Here is an 18366-nt window from a genome sequence, read left to right on the forward strand (position 1 = left end):
CCCTAATCCCTAAGCATTTAGTTATTTTATATTTATTTTTACCTTTAAAACTACCTGAGGTGATAAATAAAATGATTGGAGTTATAGTACAACATACTGGATTGGATGTTACTGTTTGAGGATGCACACAATTGAGAATATTTACTTAACAGTTGGCCTGCCTTTATTTCCAAAGTATTGCATTAGTGCAAAACAGCAATTTTGTTACAATGTCCTTTTTTGTCAGCTTATATGTTTGATATGCTTCATGTGGAGCAATTGGTATGTAATAAATATTTAACTCAATATATACACTCAAGCAATCATCTAGAACATTAGAAAAACACATGGAACATTCTAGCAAAGACCTAGAACACTCTAGCCAACATCTAGAACACTCTCCCAACACCTACAATACAAGCAAACACCTAGAGCACTCAAGCAAACACATAGAACACTCTAGAAAACACACTGAACACTCCAGAAAAGACCTAGAACTCAATAGCAAACACTAGAACTCTCTAGAAAACACCCAGATCACTCTAGCAACACCTAGAAAACACATAGAACACTCTAGAAAACACCTAGAACATACCAGTAAAGACCTAGAACACATGATTAAACACTACAACTCTCTAGAAAACCCCTAGAACACTCCAACAAAGACTGATAACACAATAGCAAACACTAGAACTCTCTAGAAAAAACCTAGAACGGCCTAGTAAACATCAATTATACTAGTAAACACACATTCACTTGGGAAAAAATCGATATTATTACTTTGCACTTTACCACTATAATTCCGTGAACTTGTGGTAATTCACAGTTCTGCAGTGATGGAACAAAAGGTTTATGATGAATTCGATTTGTCACCATAAAATGGCTTTCTCTGGTTGTCACTGTGAATATAGCATAATCAGAGCTGTTTGTTTTCCTGGGTTTGTTGAACACCTGTCGATCTGGTGCGTTTTGCTGCCTGCATCAATCTCCATTAGCTTCACTCCACCACTGCAGTGCATTATACCTCTGCACTGAGCATGCTCAAAGATTGCGATGTGGTGTGAGAAGAAGGGGGAGGAGAGTGATGGATATTGAGAAAGGAGGATAAGAGGGAGGAAAAATAGAAAGAGGGAGGGAATCCAGGAATAGCAGGTAGGCAGATGTGCAGAGTAAAGAGTTGGTGTTGCCATCCAAAGCCCTGATACATGGGCAGAAGGGCACTCACAGCATCACTATGTAGAGCTTTAGTGTATAGATGAAGAATGTGGAGAGAATGAAGTGACTGCAATCCTGGAGGATCAACCTCAGCAGATGGTAAGATTGTGCAGCTAGCACTGGGGTGATGTCATAATGGATTTGGAGATCTAGCATGGTTCTCTACTATAGAAAATATGGAGGAATTAATTGACTTACAGTTACAGAGATTTGCAGAAGGGGGAATGGCATCATTATATGTAGCTTGAACAACAACGTGAATGTCATCCAAAAAGGACCTTGCCCTTTGTCGATTTGGATGTGGTGGATTTCCTTCTGCCGCTGTGGTTTAATAACACATGTCTCAATGTGTTGCAGTGTAAGAGGAGCAGAGGGATGATGCGGAGCTAAAGCATTTGATTCTAGCCGCTGTCACTGTAAAAACGCACCTCAGGAAAGATGTACGCCTTCTATTCTCTTTTGGTGTACATCTTCTACACAGTCTTTAAAAAGGAAGAGGAGGCAGCACTCGAGGGGGCATGCGGAGAATCCCCAGAGGTATGTCTGGCCGCAGTGCATAAAAACAGAAAGATATGCTAATATACTCCCTATTGTCCTCCTAAAATGTCACATGTGTGCAAACAAACCTTGACCTACATAAATCTATTTAGGTCCAGGGTAAAAAGAGCCACGTACAGTATTATTCTTACAAATTATTAATAATATTCTTAGGAATATATTCCTATTCAGTAATCTAAGGTATGTAAGTACTTGAATTGTGATCTCCCTAAGATTAACTGCTTCTACTTGAATTATTCTCATTTGTAAGTCAATTTGGATAAAAGCATCTGCTAAATGAATTAATGTTAAATGTCATAATATGGTTATCCACTGTAAGGCACAAAAATGCATATACTAATATGGAAGATTGATGGGACATTTGGAACTAAAGGTCATTCAGATCACAATGTTTTAAAATATAGTCTCTGTAGATAATGCACGCATACACACGTAACATATGTTCTCAGTTGTGGCTGTAGCTAACGCGTATAAAGTGTCTCCTCCAATAGTCACATTCGTCTCACTCTGGTAACTGACAGGATCCCGGCCATGTTTCCATGGAAACAAGGAGCAGGGGGAAGGGTAGCCACACCCCCAAGTTGGGAAAAAGGGGATGTGCAGGACTGAGTGAATCAAGTAAGAATGTTTCCATAGTATTGTTTTGTAACAATCATTTTAAATACAGACAACTGTTACAAATGTCATCAACATACAGTGATAGGCCTCTTGAATTGCAGGTAGCAGCAGTGATAGTGATGGAACTTCTCTCAGTGATGAAGATGATGATTTTGATCAAGGTCAGGGGATTCCAGCCAAAACACCATTAGCAGCTTTCTTGTCTTTCAAGCAAGAAGCAGAAAAGAAAAGAGCCTCTAATTTTCAAACAGAATCGAGTGAAAAGGTGAAGACCTTCTAAACTACATTCACATTTTCTGCATTTCTGATCAACATGATGATATTCTGCAGTCCATATCACAACATGATTAGTGGTGCTTGCTGTGGCAAGCATCACTACTACTATTGCTTGGGGTTTGGAATTTGAACAAACCCCAAAACCTATGTATTAAACTTTGTCACTTCACTGATCCTGCACTGTTATGGACATGAACGATACCTCAAATCATGCAGCTTGTTGAGGAGTGTGATCAGACTAAAATTTCATAGATTTACGCAAGCCAAATCTAGGGATTGAGAGAATTAAAGGAATATTCCAAATTCCCTTCCTTTTCTTAAAAGAAAAAAGCAAAATTTGACATTACAGTGAAACACGTACAATGGAAGTCAATGGGGCCAATTTGTTACGTTAAAATACTCACTTTTTCAAAATTATGGCCACAAGACAAACAATATGTGTGTAAACATGATTTTAGTCTGATAACATCACATACTAACCTTTTTTGTTTAAAGTTATAGCCAGTAGTACACCTTTGTTACATGACGATGTAATGTCAACAAACCCTAAAATGACTAAAAAATGACAATTGAAACAACTTTACAACTCAAATAACACATGAGTTTTAACAGAAGAATTAATGTAAGTTCTTTTATAAAATTACAAGCGTTACATTTCTGTCTTTAAACCCTCCAAATATTGGCCCCATTCACTTCCATTGTAAGTGTCTTACATTTTAACCTAAATTTCTGCTTGCTTAAAGTAGGGATGAACCCGGAATATTCCTTTAAGGATGGGCTCTTTTGTCAAGGACCAGTAGGGAACTACCTAGAAACCAACCAGAACACAATTTTTACTGTGTAGGAATGCTCAAAAACCACATTAAGAAATTTTTAGGAAGCATGTAGCAATGGCAAACTGGCAAACACCACTCACATTTTCTTCAAATCGAGTTCTAAAAATCGAGTTGAGCATGACGTTTGAAAAGCAAGCAGAATTTCAAGTGTTAATTTTCATTTTAAAAACTCGCTTTAAATGGGTACAAAATTCTGCATTAAACACTGTAGGTGACAGAGTCTCCATTGCTGTCTGTGATGTCACACCTGCTGAGTTTCCTGGAGCAATATTCCCATCTGCAACAGCTGCAGCAGCAGGCCGATCAGTACCGTCTGCAGCTGCGTAGACATCGCGCCCAGCACCGCCGGAAAATGAAAGCCTTGCGTGCATCGTACCGCCAGCGCCTCAGAGACAAGAACAGTGTCATTAACAACCTGGAGGAAGTGATCGCTCAGCAGCAGAGTCCATCACCTGCAAATGAAAGTGAGACACTCTAAACACGAACCAACATAAATAACAGAAACTCAAAGTGGATGAAAAAGTAGTAAGGGATAGTTTACTCATAAACCCACTCACTCTCATGTTGTTCCAAACTCAGATGACTTTCTTTCCTCTGTGCAACACAAAAGGACATAACATTTTGTTCTATTTCATTGCATATTTTTTTCAGACAATGCCACTAAATAGTAAATTAGTGATGATATGATGGGATGATACGAACAATGGCAGCCAAAAGTTTGGAATAATGTACAGATTTTGCTGTTTCTGAAGGAAACTGGTACTTTAATTCACCAACGTGGCATTCAACTTATCACAAAGTATAGTCAGAACGTTATTGATGTAAAAAACAACACCGTCACTATTTGAAAAAAGTCATTTTGGATAAAATCTAGACAGGCCCCATTTCCAGCAGCCATCACGCCAACACCTTATTCTTCAGTAATCATGCTAAATTGCTAATGTGGTACTAGAACAGTTGAAAGATATTTGATTAATTAAATGAAGCTTAACATTGTCTTTGTGCTTGTTTTTGAGTTGCCACAGTATGCAATAGACTGGCATGTCTTAAGGTCAATATTAGGACAAAAATGGCAAAAAAGAAACAGCTTTCTCTAGAAACTCATCAGTCAATCATTGTTTTGAGGAATGAAAGCTATACAATGCTTGAAATTGCTAAGAAACTTAAGACATTATAAAGACAAAGGACAACTGGCTCTAACAAGGACAGAAAGAGATGTGGAAGGTCAGATGTACAACTAAACAAGAGGATAAGTACATCAGAGTCTCTAGTTTGAGAAATAGATGTCTCACATGTCCTCAGCTGACAGCTTCATTGAATTATACCCGCTCAACACCAGTTTCATGTACAACAGTAAAGAGAAGACTCAGGGGTGCAGCCCTTATGGGAAGAATCGCAAAGAAAAAGACACTTATGAAACAGATGTTTTGTTTCTGTTTGAAAACAAAAAGAAAAGGTTAGAGTGTGCAAAGAAACACAGACATTGGACAACAGATAATTGGAAAAGAGTGTTATGGATCTTAACGCCATTGAGCTTTTGTGGGATCAGCTAGACTGTAAGGTACATGAGAAGTGCCCGACAAGACAGGCAAGTACTACAGGCAGTGTGGGGTGAAATGTCACCTCTGGACAAACTGACAGCTAGAATGTCAAAGATCTGCAAAGCTGTCATTGCTGCACGTGGAGTATTTTTTTATGAGAACACTTTGGCATAGTTAAAGAAGTTCTGACATTTTTCTAGTAATTTTTCATGTTATTATTGTCCTGACTAGACATTGTGATCAGCTGAATGCCACTTTAGTGAATAAAAGTACCAATTGCTTTCTATAAGAGCAAATCTGTACATTATTACAAACTTTTGGCTGCCAGTATATGCTTTCCATCACGTGATGAATCAGAATATTGCAGTTTAGCATTAATGAGCGAGGGGATGGGGACCCATCCAAACGTTTGGACAGCTAAAGATTGCACTTTGATTAAATGAGGTTACCAAGAATAGCAAATTAACGCTTTTAAACACAGCAGTTGTCAATGACCTCAGAGCGACTGAGGGCATATGTTGGACTCTCTGTCAGTCTGTGTCTCATCAGACATCACCACATGTTTCTCTGTGCACTGTTACAGCTGGTCAGCTGTCGAGCAGATTGACTCGATCTTACTTAAACATGCATGGGTTACAGATACCAGCAACACATCCTTAAAGAGCACGTCTGTTCCATCAGTCTTAGATGTACACTTAGCTTTGTAGTACAGTGGATGCACATAGTGCTCAATGCCAACAGAGTTAGCTCAGTATATTTAACCCAGAGGTGATTTTAGTGGTCATGATGCCTATATGTCTGCAGACACTTGTTTAATAGAGCTGTTTAGTTATGAAGTCAATATGTAGACCAATGTGGTAGGTTAATTCACCATGTGTTCCCTCAGGAATTTCCAATAGGTATATAGAAAAGGAGTTTGTGTGTGTTTAACATTACTTGAAGAAATTGTTATATTTTGTTCTATACAATATAAATTACACACAGTCATACACAGTGAATTGTGAAACTGTTGTTTTTAAAAATGCATGTTGCTAACAAGAAACAAGTCCAATTTGACAAGCACATAAACACACATCCTTGTGGTAGTTGTAGTCCTTATTTAGCAATTAGTTAGTAACACACATAAAAAAAGCAGCAGCTTCTGAATTCACATTTGAAGTATGACTGTGTGCAATTTATATTGTATAACAAAACATGAAAGTTGCTTAAAGTAATAGTCTTAAGCACAGACCATATTTTCTTATAAATCAAAAACCATTATTCAAAAAAACCCATCTAGAGGGAACCCATGGTTTGAAAATGCAAATTATTTTCAAATGAAACGCTGTTTATCTGAAATACAGAAATGACATATGTGGGTTAGATGGTTAAATTACATTTTAGGAATACATGTGTGTTGCCCCTGGGAAGTCAATATAATTTATTAGCCATGTATTTAAATAACCATTTGCACAACTGGCACATGTCAGTACAGCACTTGGCTTGTGTCTCTGTAGCTCACAGTAATAAATAAAACATTGTGAGCGCTGCTTCTCTTACAAATGCAACTGCACTTACAACCACTAGCAAAGCTAAACTTCACGTGCACCACTGCTAGAGATATATAAAGCTTGTGCACAGCTGATCATAAATTCACCTTTAAACAATTAAAGCATAGAATGATGTAGACTTTAATGAAACTAGATGATTGCATGGCTGCATCATTTTCGAAATTAGATACTATCATCTCATAGTACGTTTTGTGTTAGGTAAGGTTTTATGTTTTTTTTATTTGACCTCCTCCATCTCGTTTGTTCCACATCACGTTTGTGTTCGTGCCCGTGAGTGAGTCTCCATTTATACTTCTTCTCACCAATCCTCTTGCTCCCCACAAGGGTCTGACAGAGCAGTTGCTGTCTGCCTCAGTAATTTATGTGCAACACAGGAAAAGAAAGCCACTCTGACTTGGCATATCAATAATTAACTTAGGGAATCTAAATAAAATGTTGCAGAGCAGTTGGTATGCCAGATATGTTGCTCTGTACTTAACTGAGCCTTAGAGCACTTAGAGACTGAGGTCCTGAGGTTGTGAGTCTTGAGCTTACCCAAAGACAAATTGCATTGCTCAGAGGTTGTTTTTTAATAGCTTGTGAGACTTTGTGGAGTTTTCAGTTGTTTTTCATTTAGATATCAACTTTGCCTCAGATGCTGCAGCACAATTAGACAAACATACAATCCCCCTGTAGCAGATCTAGAGATCTGGAGCTGAGGAGGAGGTTTTTAGCGAAAAGAGGCTTATTTGAAAAAACTGATCAATTGAAATTTTAGACAAAAAGAGAGTATATGGGTTGAATGGCTACCTGATTACACCATGCAAGCCTGTTGGCTTAACATATCACATGCAAGCTTGTCGATTTGCTAACAGATAACAAGTTCAAAGAACTTGTTAATTTGTGCAATTTAGAGTTTCATGCCTGAACTTCAGTAATTTATGTTCTATGTTGATAGCATTACTCAGAGAATTTTGTCTTGGGAGAATTAGCTGAGAAATGCATCTCTGACTTTTGATGTCAGGTTTTGGTATCTTGGTGTATCTGAGCACAATTTGTGACAATTGCTGAGATCTCTTCTAGGTAGAGGTCGACCGATAGTGGATTTTGCTGATACCGATATCAAAGGTGGTGGGGAAAGTCTGATATCTGATTCATTTGCTGATAGTTTTTAAAAACAATTTATAGAATGTAAAAAAAAAATCTTTCTTTACTATGGCGGGCAAAGACAAAGAGTCCAAAATGAATAAAATCCCAATAATAACCAGAAAAATCTTGACCTCTTATTTTCCTGATATTGAAGAGTGCAAATCTACATGATCGGACTGTTTTTGAAATGTGGTCGGCAAAGTTGAGTTGGTTGTCGATGGTTACCCCTAGCTTTGTTTTGGAAGGTGTTTTTGTAGATGAACCTAGCTGAATGGTAATGTTGTGCTCCACAGCTGGGTTGGCTGGAAGGACGAGGAGCTCAGTCTTCATTAGGTTGAGTTTCAGGTGGTGTTCCTTCATCCAGGCTGAGATGTTTGCCAAACAAGCCAAAGATTTGGTGCATAACGCAGGACTTTTAAATATAAACAAGACCAAAACACACCGTAGACTCTTATTTTGGCAACTATTGAAATACGTTTTTGCCAATAACAGATAGTTCTACTTCTAGGATTGCCACCTGTCCAATAAAATAAAGGATTGTCCCAAAAATTCGAATTGTCCAGTATTTTAAGCTGGTCAAATCTTTCAAAATCGTTAATTTAACCTTGATATTTGTTGTAAATGTTGCCTAATGTGGGTAAGGGACTGTCTAAAAGTCCACACAAGCGACAACTGCCATTGTAGCAACAAACCAAAGTTTACGAAAAGGTCAGGTTGCTCGGAGGCCATGTTTGTAATGTCTCTGGCCATCTATTTTCTAACTACAACTCCTTTCTACTGGAAAGCAAAAAGACAGAAATCTCCAAAAGGTTGGCCAAGATTACTTTCAAATAACATATTCTAAATCACCAAAAAATTGGCATCATAAATTGTGCTGCTTTAGCTCAAATCATGGAGAAAAAAACTCTTTTTGGCTGGTCCAGCTAATGCGCATGAGTGTTCTCGATGAAAACTGACAATGATGTCTTGATTTAAAAAGGTGATTGGCTGTTGTAACTGTGAGACTTCTAATCCTAGAGCCATCCTATTCAGCATTACAATTTCTCCCATTCATAAGAATGCCAATGTCCCATCTAATTCCACACTGTCTCTGAAAAATCTGGGAAACAGTATATAGAAGATAGTCTCCATTTGCTCACCATTTAATTTTATAAGTGTCTAGGAGAAACTATTATTAGATATCTCATTTGTAATTTTACAAGGGCTGTTAATCAGGGTAAAGCACTCATGGAAGATGGACGCAGAAATCACTCTGAATCACAAATCACAATTTAGTTGTTGCCATCTAGAAATGATCCACGGAGTATGCAAGTTTTTAGCATAATGATAAAAATACACACCAGACGTTACTATAATCTGAAATGAAATCTTTATCTGAGTTTGTCATTTTGTGTTTGTGTTGTGTGTGTGTGTGTGTGTGTGGGTGTGTGTGTAGGTGAGTGTATGCTTGCTTCAGCCTCTCCTGCAGGGCTGCATAAGTTGGTGCAGTCTCTATGCGGGCTGCAGGGAGAGAGGAGTCAGCTGAGAGGAGAGCTTCGATCGCTTCATTCCCAGCTTGAGCAGAGAGAAAATGACCGTCACTCTAAAGTACAGGCCTTTCAGCAGCAGGTGCCATTCCATCTATTATTTCCATTTCATCCATCTCCTGTCCTCTCATATCTTTCCAGGCTTGCTTGGCTAACAACATTTTTATTTCTCCCATAGATTGATGAGCTGAAGAGCTGTATTGAGGAAAGAGAAGAGGAGCTGTCTAAGCTCAGAATTGAATCTGTAAGCTTTTTTTAAAAAAAATGCACTGCATTTGAAATTGGGTGCATTTTGATGCATTAAAACCAGGCCAGAAATGTTATCAGATCTAGGTTGTTCTATTAGATACTTTTTTTTTTTCAGGTCAGCCTTGACTTTTGTGGCATTCTTTTTTCACCAGGGAGCTACAGACTCAGAAAAACGGGTGATCTGCTTATCAGCGGAGAATGAGAGTTTGAAACACAGCCTTACAGTGACACAGGGTCTTCTACAACAGCTATCAGTCATCCCATCCCAGTCCAGTTCTGTCCTCATTAAGGTGAGGACACCTTAAAAAGAAAGTGGCTGCCCTTTAATGTTTTGTGTATACTGCAAATCTATGACATATAACTACAGACAGTGGGTTCCAAAAGTTTCAGACCACTAGTGAAAATGCTTCTATTTCCATTGTTCTAATTTAATCAAAATAAAAGGAATTTTAGTATTTATATTATCAGCATGAAAAATGTTATGAAAATTCTGAATTTCTTAGTATTAGGTATGTGCCCCAAATTACACAAATTTGCTTACATTTACTTGGTGACCAAGAAATAATGCATAATCTAAAATGTTTCTAATATATAAGATTAGATAAGAATATTTTGTATATTTCTTAAAACTTTCTATTTTCCTTGTTTAAATGGAAGAAATCCTAGATTTTCAATGTGGTCTCAGACTTTTGGACCATTTGCTTGTGGCATCTTAATCACTGTTTATAGTAATTTGCATTATTCCTTTGCAACACTTTAATTTTACCTCTCCACTGTGTCCCACACACATTATGTTTATCCCTGAAGGAAAATGAGAACCTGCGTAGTCGTGTTTTGCAGCTGGAGAGCTCCCTTCAGCAGCGTGCAGAGCAGCTGTCCCGTCTGGAGTATCAGCAGGAGCAGAGTGATTGGAGGAGGGCAGAAGAGCAGAGGAGACGAGAGGACAGCGTGAGAGAGCTGCAGCTAGAACTGGACAAAGAACGCAACAAGGCCCCTGTGGTTAAAGTAAGAGAAAATATACAGCAGAGGAGACATTCTGATCGGCACAAAGGAGCCATCAACCTTCTCATTTCTTCATTGTAGTATGTCACTCAAACTGTGGAGGTAGAGTCACCTTCTACTATACAACAACTAGTTGAAGCCAGGCAACAGAATGAACAGCTATCTGAGAAGCTAACCAATCAGAGAGACAGATGCCGACAGCTGGAGGAGAACATCAGACACTCAGATGAAGTCAGCTGCAATTTGCAACACAAGGTTACTAGGTTTTATCTTTTCTTTATATGACTGTAGCTTAAGAAGCCTAGATACGAAACTCATGAATAATACAGTACGCTTAAGAAACACAAAACTAGAAAACCTCTGCACTTCTAAAAAGTAATGGCTCCCTATAATGGCTCCGCAGATTGCTGCATATGAGAGAGAGATCGGGACCCTGAGAGAAGAGCTCATGAAGGAGATTGGGCATCTTGAGGAAAAGAAAGAGGCGGCTGTAAAAGCGGCAGCAAACTGCTCTGAGGAACATCTCCAGAGCTTGCAGGAGCAGTTCATTAGTGAGTTTAAACATACTAAAACTTTTAAACTAATGACTAAATCACATCCTCTCAATTTCAACTGCTTTTATTTTCAGCAAATTTAACATGTGTAAATATTTGCATGAACATAAAAAGATTCAACAACTAAGACATAAACTGAATAAGTTTCACAGACATGTGACTAACAGAAATGGAATAATTTGTCCCTGAACAACGGGGGCGGGGGGTCAAAATCAAAAGTAACAGTCAGTATCTGGTGTTGCCACCAGCTGCATTAAGTACTGCAGTGCATCTCCTCCTTATGGACTGCACCAGATTTGCCAGCTCTTGGTGTGAGATGTTACTCCACTCTTTCACCAAGGCACTTGCAAGTTCCTGGACATTTCTGGGGGGAATGGCCCTAGCCCTCACCCTCAAACAGGTCCCAGATGTGCTCAATGGGATTAAGATCCAGGCTATTCGCTGGCCAATGTTACTCTCCTGTTCTACCTGCTCCATACAGGACACAAACCGGCATCTCCGGCATGGGAGGCGGGTGGGCTAACGAGGCTAAAGGCTACAGACTCTAGCGTCAGTCACTGTTGCACCTCTTGAGGTCAGGAGAGTGAGGTTAATACACATTGAACGGCTATCTATCAGCTGGCCACCATTACAATGGCAAAACACAGACATTACTGTCTTGCAGGTAATCATGCACAGAATGAACAGTATGGTTGGTGGCATTGTCATGCTGGAGGGTCATGTCAGGATGAGCCTGCAGGAAGGGTACCACATGAGGGAGGAGGATGTCCTTGTAACTTACAGCATTGAGATTGATTGCAATGACAACAAGCTCAGTCCGATGATGCTGTGACACACCACCCCAGACCATGATGGACCCTCCACCTCCAAAATGATCCCACTCCAGAGTACCGGCCTCAGTGTAATGCACATTCTTTCAATGATAAATGTGAGTCCGGCCATCACCCCTGATGAGACAAAACCATGACTTGTCAGTGAAGAGCACTTTTTGCCAGAACTGTCTGGACCAGCGAAGGTGGGTTTGTGCCCATAGGCGACGTTGTTGCCAATGATGTCTAGTAAGGACCTGCCTTACAACAGGCCTACAAGCCCCCAGTCCAGCCTCTCTCAGCCTATTGTGGACAGTCTGAGCACTGATGGAGGGATTGTGCATTTCTAGTGTAACTAAGGCAGTTGTTGTTGTCATCCTGTACCTTTACCACAGGTGTGATATTCTAATATACCGATTCTGTTCAGGTGTTTCTACATGTGGTCTGCCACTGCAAGGACGATCAGCTGTCCTTCCTTGTTTCCCTGTAGTGCTGTCTTAGGCGTCTCACAGTACGGACATTGCAATCTATTGCCCTGGTCACATCTGCAGTTCTCATGCCTATGCTGCATGTTCACGCAGATGAGCAGGGATCTTGGGCATCTTTCTTTTGGTGTTTGGAGTCAGTTGAAAGGTCTCTTTAGTGTCCTAAGTTTTTATAACTGTGACCATAACTGCCTACCATCCGTAAGCTGTTAGTGTCTTAACTTATGCACAGATGCATGTTCATTAATGGTTTATGGTTCATTGAACAAGCGTGGAAAACACTTTACAATAAAGTTGTACAGTAAGTACAGTAAAGTTTTTGTTTTAACAGTATAGCAACAATGTAAAGTTGTTTGCAATTTGATGTTGTTGCCATGCCGACTTAACGCTGTAAACCTAAATAAAGTGCTTTTAGAAAATGAAAAGCTTCACATTTCTGCTTTTGAACCCTCCAAAAATGGACCCCATTCACATCCATTATAAGTGCCTCACTTTAACCTAGATTTTGGCTTTTTTTTAAGAAAAGGAGGGATGAATCAAAATATTTTTTTTGCGTTATCATCATAATGCCACAAATGCTGTTGATAAGAGTTTTACTGCTATTGAACCCACAATGTCCCTTTAAATTTGCATCTTCAATAAGGCTATGCTATATATACAGTTTGGCTGAATTCGTGTTTGTTTGTCTAAATTCTAGCCCTACAGAGGCGTCTAAGTGCACTCCCTCCCAGCTTACGCTCCATGAAAACCGACTACACCAGCCTTCGCAGTCAGGTCCGCAACTTCTCTGACTTCTATGGAACAGCTATCAAAGATGCCAAAAAACAGGTAAGTAAACATTTACTACTGTGCTAATGACTCAAATAATCCTATACTAAATCGACAGTTCCTAAGATCTTAAGCTAAAAATAATTAATATATTTTTAAATTGGTTTCTAAAGACATTATGGGCCATATTTAAGAGCGCTAGCGCTAAGCACAATAGTTAATGGGCAAGGTCATGAAGTTTTGGTATATTTGTGCAAGCATGCACTAAGTCTATGTGCAAGTGGGTTGGCGAAATCATACATGCAACACGCTAATGGGCTGGGTCAAGTGTAATTTAATTCAGAGGTATTTCTCTGGGTATTGCAGCATCCAACTTTTTCACTGGCACCTTTTGCAGTGACTTACCAATAACAATATAGATTAGGTCTTAAATACAACTGTAAATACGTAAGCAAAATAATAATAATTGAAAAATAAAACCATGTCATAAGACAACTATACAACCCTGATCGTCATGGACATAATTTGATGTTCGACAATATTTTCAGAGTTTGGACATGAGCTTTATTACTACCTGCTGGTGCAAATGCAGATGCAGGAACTGAATCTAGACTTTGCACTGAAAACAGACCTGCTTTTGAAACACCTTAGCGCAATGACATATTTCTCAGGAAAATAGCAAATTGTACTTCATTACCATACAATACACCTCCAGTTTGCGTGCATGCACCCACAGATAGTGCAAACACTCCCACACATGCTCACTTGTACTTTGTGCTAGCACGAACATTGCACTTAGGATTAGTGCTCTCGCGAGAATTGGATAAGACGCAGTGAACGTCGCTGTGCGTAACACACTTATGAAAATAAAGCCCATTATGACATGTCTATGACATTATGCCTAAATACTCTAGATTATGGCAACTATCAATGAGATGTCAGAGGCCAACAAAGACCTTCTGGAAAAATACAGAAAAGAGGTAGCACTCCGCAGGAAGTACCACGAGCAGCTGGTTGAACTGAAAGGCAAGTTAACTAGGCAGTATTTACCAATTTTATCTTTATTTCCATATGAATAAAATAAAGGACAAAAGATTTTTAATTTCATCAGGGAATATACGTGTGCTGTGCCGTGTAAAGCCAGTGCTGAAGGAAGATAAGCATGAGGATGGCCAAACAGTAGTTGTGACAACAGACCCCAATAACGAATCTGCACTCACAGTTTTAAGCAAGGGAAAGGCCAAAACCTTTGAGCTGGATAAAGTCTTTCACACTCAGGCCACTCAAGAAGAGGTAAGAAGAATAAAAGTCATATTGATAACCAAAACACAATGACTCGTTTTAAATAGTGCTTGATTAATTTAACTAAAAAGGATTTTACACATTATGTTTTAGATGCCTGAATCATTTGTGAGTCATACAGTAGAAACATACAGTTCTTCCTTTCAGGTGTTCCAGGAAATCGAACCACTCATCACATCCTGTATAGATGGCTATCATGTCTGTATTTTCGCTTATGGCCAGACAGGATCTGGCAAGACCTATACTATGGAGGTGATGTATAAGAATTATATGTTTGTAAAGGCTTTACAAGCATGTCATCAAAATACATGGTTCAAGTTTCACCCTTTTGACCCAGATGATCCGTTCCATAAATTATTCAGCAAGACTGTCAAGTCTCGCTAACATTCTCTGTCTACTCAGGGTACTACTGAGAACCCTGGCATCAACCAACGAGCCCTGAAACACCTGTTCAATGAGATTGAGGAAAGAAAAGACATGTGGACTTACTCTGTCAGTGTCAGTTCAGTGGAAATTTACAACGAGGTCCTGAGGTATTGCATTCTGAAGTGATGTTCATAGATCAGTCTCCATCTACAAGCCTTGATGCTTTCAAATTAAACAATCTTAGAAGCATCTATGTATTTACATTTTATTTTTGCAAAAGCATTGCTGAATAACCAGATATTCATCTGATATTTATCAACACAATTTTGGGGTGTTAACTTTAGAGATCTGCTCAGTAAGGATGGAGAGAAGCTTGACATCAAGATCAACCCTGATGGGACAGGTCAGCTACATGTGCCAGGACTCAGGGTCATGGAGGTCAAAAGCTTCCAGCATATCAAGAAAGTGAGTCCCACAATGTCATTTGTCAAGAGACCCACTGAGTGAGCAAAGAGGCATTCTTTCTAATCTTGTGTTCTTTTTCTTTGTAGATTTTGGCCATAGCTCGAAAGAACAGGATTACATTTGGAACACAGATGAACCAGCATAGCTCTCGTTCACATGCCTTGCTCACTGTTACTGTGTTGGGCACAGACCTTGCCAGTGGAGCCAAAACCACTGGTTAGTCCAAGTCAATACATTTGCATGTGCAGTTATAATCAAGCTACAGTCTTCATCTGTCCAAGTAGACACCGATCCAAGTAGACACCGATCAGCCTCAGGATTAAAACTACCTGCCTTATATTGTATAGGTCTCACTCATGCTGCCAAAACAGTGCCAACCTGCATCTCAGAATGCAATTCTTGTCAACACAATTTTGCAGAGCGGTTATCTGAGTTACTGTAGACTTTGTCAGTTCAAACCAGTCTGGCCATTCTCTGTTGACCTCTCTCGTCAACAAGGCATTTCCATCCACAGAACTGCCACTCACTGGATGGTTTTTGTTTTTGGCACCATTCGGAGTAAATTCTAGAGACTGTTTTGTGTGAAAATCCCAGGAGATCAGCAGTTACAGAAATACTCAAACCAGCCCATCTTGCACCAACAATCATGCCACGGCCCAAATCACTGAGATAATTATTTTTCCCCATTCTGATGGTTGATGTGAAAATTAACTGACGCTCCTAACCCATATCTGCATGATTTTATGCACTGCACTGCTGTTCTGAGATGCTGGTTGGCGCTGTTTTGGTGGCACGACAGGTACCTACACAATATTATTGAAGCATGTGCACAACGCTAAGGACAGTTGTGGTCTGACTAACATGTATACATGCTGGACGAAGCTGGATTAGAACGATTTCAATCAGACTAAAGTTTTTATACATTTTAATAAGACAAATTATTGTTTTAGTCCAACTGAAATCGAACCTTTAAAGTGCATGGACATGTGCTGAAAAATTCAGGATATGCATCCTTCAATTGATGAACTTGTGCAAATAGTCTCAGCAGCGATGACAGCTTTGCAATTCCCCCCAAAATCCCCATCTGTCCTTAAATGATCCTAATCTTGACCTCTCCTTTGTAGGCAAGCTGAATCTGGTGGATTTGGCTGGTTCTGAGAGAGTATGGAAGTCAGGTGCAGAGGGAGAGAGACTGAAGGAAGCCCAGAATATCAACCGCTCATTGCTTTCTCTAGGAGATGTGATCCAAGCACTGAAGGCTCACCAAACTCACATACCCTTCAGGAACTCAAGACTAACCTACCTGCTGCAAGACTCACTGGGAAAAGGCAACAAAACTGCCATGGTTGTGCAGGTACGAGACTCTGCCAGGAATTATTCCTTCATGTGGTTTAGTGGCCAAAGCTCATGGCTGGTAACCAGAAGGTTGTTGCTTTGAGCTTTGGAAGGACTGAGCCAATGAGGAATCACAACTGAGCCCTTGAGCAAGGCACTTAACCCCAGGTTATTCCAAGGGAACTGTACCTGCAAGTCGCAATGGGTAAAAAAAGTGGATACCAATTTTATAAAAAATTGAATGTGATTAAGACATGCTGAGAAATCAAATCTGTTTCTGGATGTCTAAAGTGCCAGACTTTACACTATTAGCATAAGTGGTTTACAATGTTTCTCATTCTGGCCCCAATCAGACAGGAAGTGTAAATCAACAGGCAGGACATTCTCAATGAGATGAGAAGTTTATTGATACCACAACAATACAACACAAAACTAAGTGGTAGCTCATTAAATGATAGAAAAACCATACTGAAGTGGAAAATGTTTGTAGACTAGACAATGCGTAAAGGTCATAAACAAAATTCAAATTATTTTTAGTCAAATACTAGCAGTAATGATTTTAGTCATTAGTAGTGCATCACCTTACATTTTATATTTCACTATAGGGTCACTAATGAGTTATTGTAAGGTAGAAACGTTTGGATTCGACTGTATGACTTGATTGTTACAATGAACAAGGAGGAAATATAGACATTCTTTTGAATTCATTGAGAGGAAAAAAGTATGTAAAAAGTGTTTTAGAAAGTAACTTAAAGTTTAACTTTTTGATACAAATTATTTTGTAATCTGATTACTTTTCCATGAAGTAATGAGCAATCTAATCTGATTACAATTTTAGAGAAGTAATAAGTAATTTGTAGTGTACTACAGATCCGCAGAACTTACTCAACACTGGTCATATCTCTGCAAACAAAGTGCAATATCCAGTTGTCTGCATGCATTCCTTAATTACTTGCTAACTGCCTCAAACAAAACTCTGGAACATCTTGAAAAGATCCAGTGCCATGAACCTTTCAAGCTTTGTCAAATCCTGTGACTAGTTGTTCCCCCAGCATAACTCATTGTAGGCTGAAACTAGAAAGCACGAATTCAAACCAGCTCCATTGTAGTGACCAGCATGATGTCAAGCTTTGATTAAAGCAAACACACAACAATGTTCATGCAAGAATAATTTATATTTACTCTGTATGTCCTTTAGGTTTCTTCGCTTGAGAGTAATGTTGGAGAGACGCTGTGCTCACTAAAGTTTGCCCAGCGAGTGTGCAAGGTGGAGCTGGGCCCTGCAGCACGAAAGATTGAGACAGGAGGACATAATGAAAACAAAAGTTAAGGTAAACCATCAAACCTCTTCCCTTGTCTGCAACAACCACAGGACTAGAAAACAAATCAACTCAGCACTTGGCTGAGGCTTCCAATCCTATTCAAGGGCTACAGCTCTAGAAGCTTCAATGATGCCACATCTTGGCGATGAGAGATCAAACGTAGCACCACTCAATTGGTCCAGCTTCTTCCTACTACACAGCATTGGGCTCATCTCCACCAGCTGATATGCTTGACAAAGTCTCGCCAACATCCCAGCACAATCAGTATCTCCTTCATCGTAAGTTTAAGAACGACAGAAAATGCTTTGCAGGGAAGATTAAGGAAACTTTCATGAATCTTGCATAAACACTGTTGTGAAGCAATTCTTTTTTGGTGTCTACACAAGTGAGTACAGTATCTTTACTCATAATCTGCAACTCTCGTTTCTATTGTCATTTGTCATTGAAATTATTTGTTATAATTTGAATATATACTACATGAA

At 39.3% G+C, this 18366-nt stretch overlaps 1 protein-coding gene across 1 annotated transcript; it reads left to right on the forward strand.

Moving 5' to 3' along the window:
* Positions 1-1150: 1150 nt before the first annotated feature.
* Positions 1151-17892, forward strand: LOC127658301 (kinesin-like protein KIFC3). Its single transcript, XM_052147509.1, has 20 exons — positions 1151-1293; positions 1552-1731; positions 2274-2370; positions 2472-2635; positions 3694-3946; positions 9137-9309; positions 9406-9471; positions 9629-9766; positions 10284-10481; positions 10560-10733; positions 10882-11029; positions 13024-13154; positions 14009-14120; positions 14206-14387; positions 14544-14648; positions 14799-14929; positions 15107-15227; positions 15314-15443; positions 16352-16581; positions 17761-17892. The coding sequence occupies exons 2-20, from the start codon at positions 1633-1635 to the stop codon at positions 17890-17892; spliced, it is 2784 nt and encodes a 927-aa protein (XP_052003469.1). The 5' UTR covers positions 1151-1293; positions 1552-1632.
* Positions 17893-18366: the final 474 nt, after the last annotated feature.

The sequence above is a fragment of the Xyrauchen texanus genome, chromosome 17, assembly GCF_025860055.1.
Source record: "Xyrauchen texanus isolate HMW12.3.18 chromosome 17, RBS_HiC_50CHRs, whole genome shotgun sequence".
Lineage (NCBI taxonomy): Eukaryota > Metazoa > Chordata > Actinopteri > Cypriniformes > Catostomidae > Xyrauchen > Xyrauchen texanus.

Excerpts from the sequence above, each read along its gene's own strand:
- LOC127658301 (XM_052147509.1), top strand. The coding sequence starts at position 1,633 with ATGTACGCCTTCTATTCTCTTTTGGTGTACATCTTCTACACAGTCTTT. Across the intron at positions 10,482-10,559 it reads ACAAGGCCCCTGTGGTTAAA|TATGTCACTCAAACTGTGGA; the intron begins GTAAGAGAAAAT and ends TCTTCATTGTAG. Across the intron at positions 16,582-17,760 it reads AAACTGCCATGGTTGTGCAG|GTTTCTTCGCTTGAGAGTAA; the intron begins GTACGAGACTCT and ends TATGTCCTTTAG.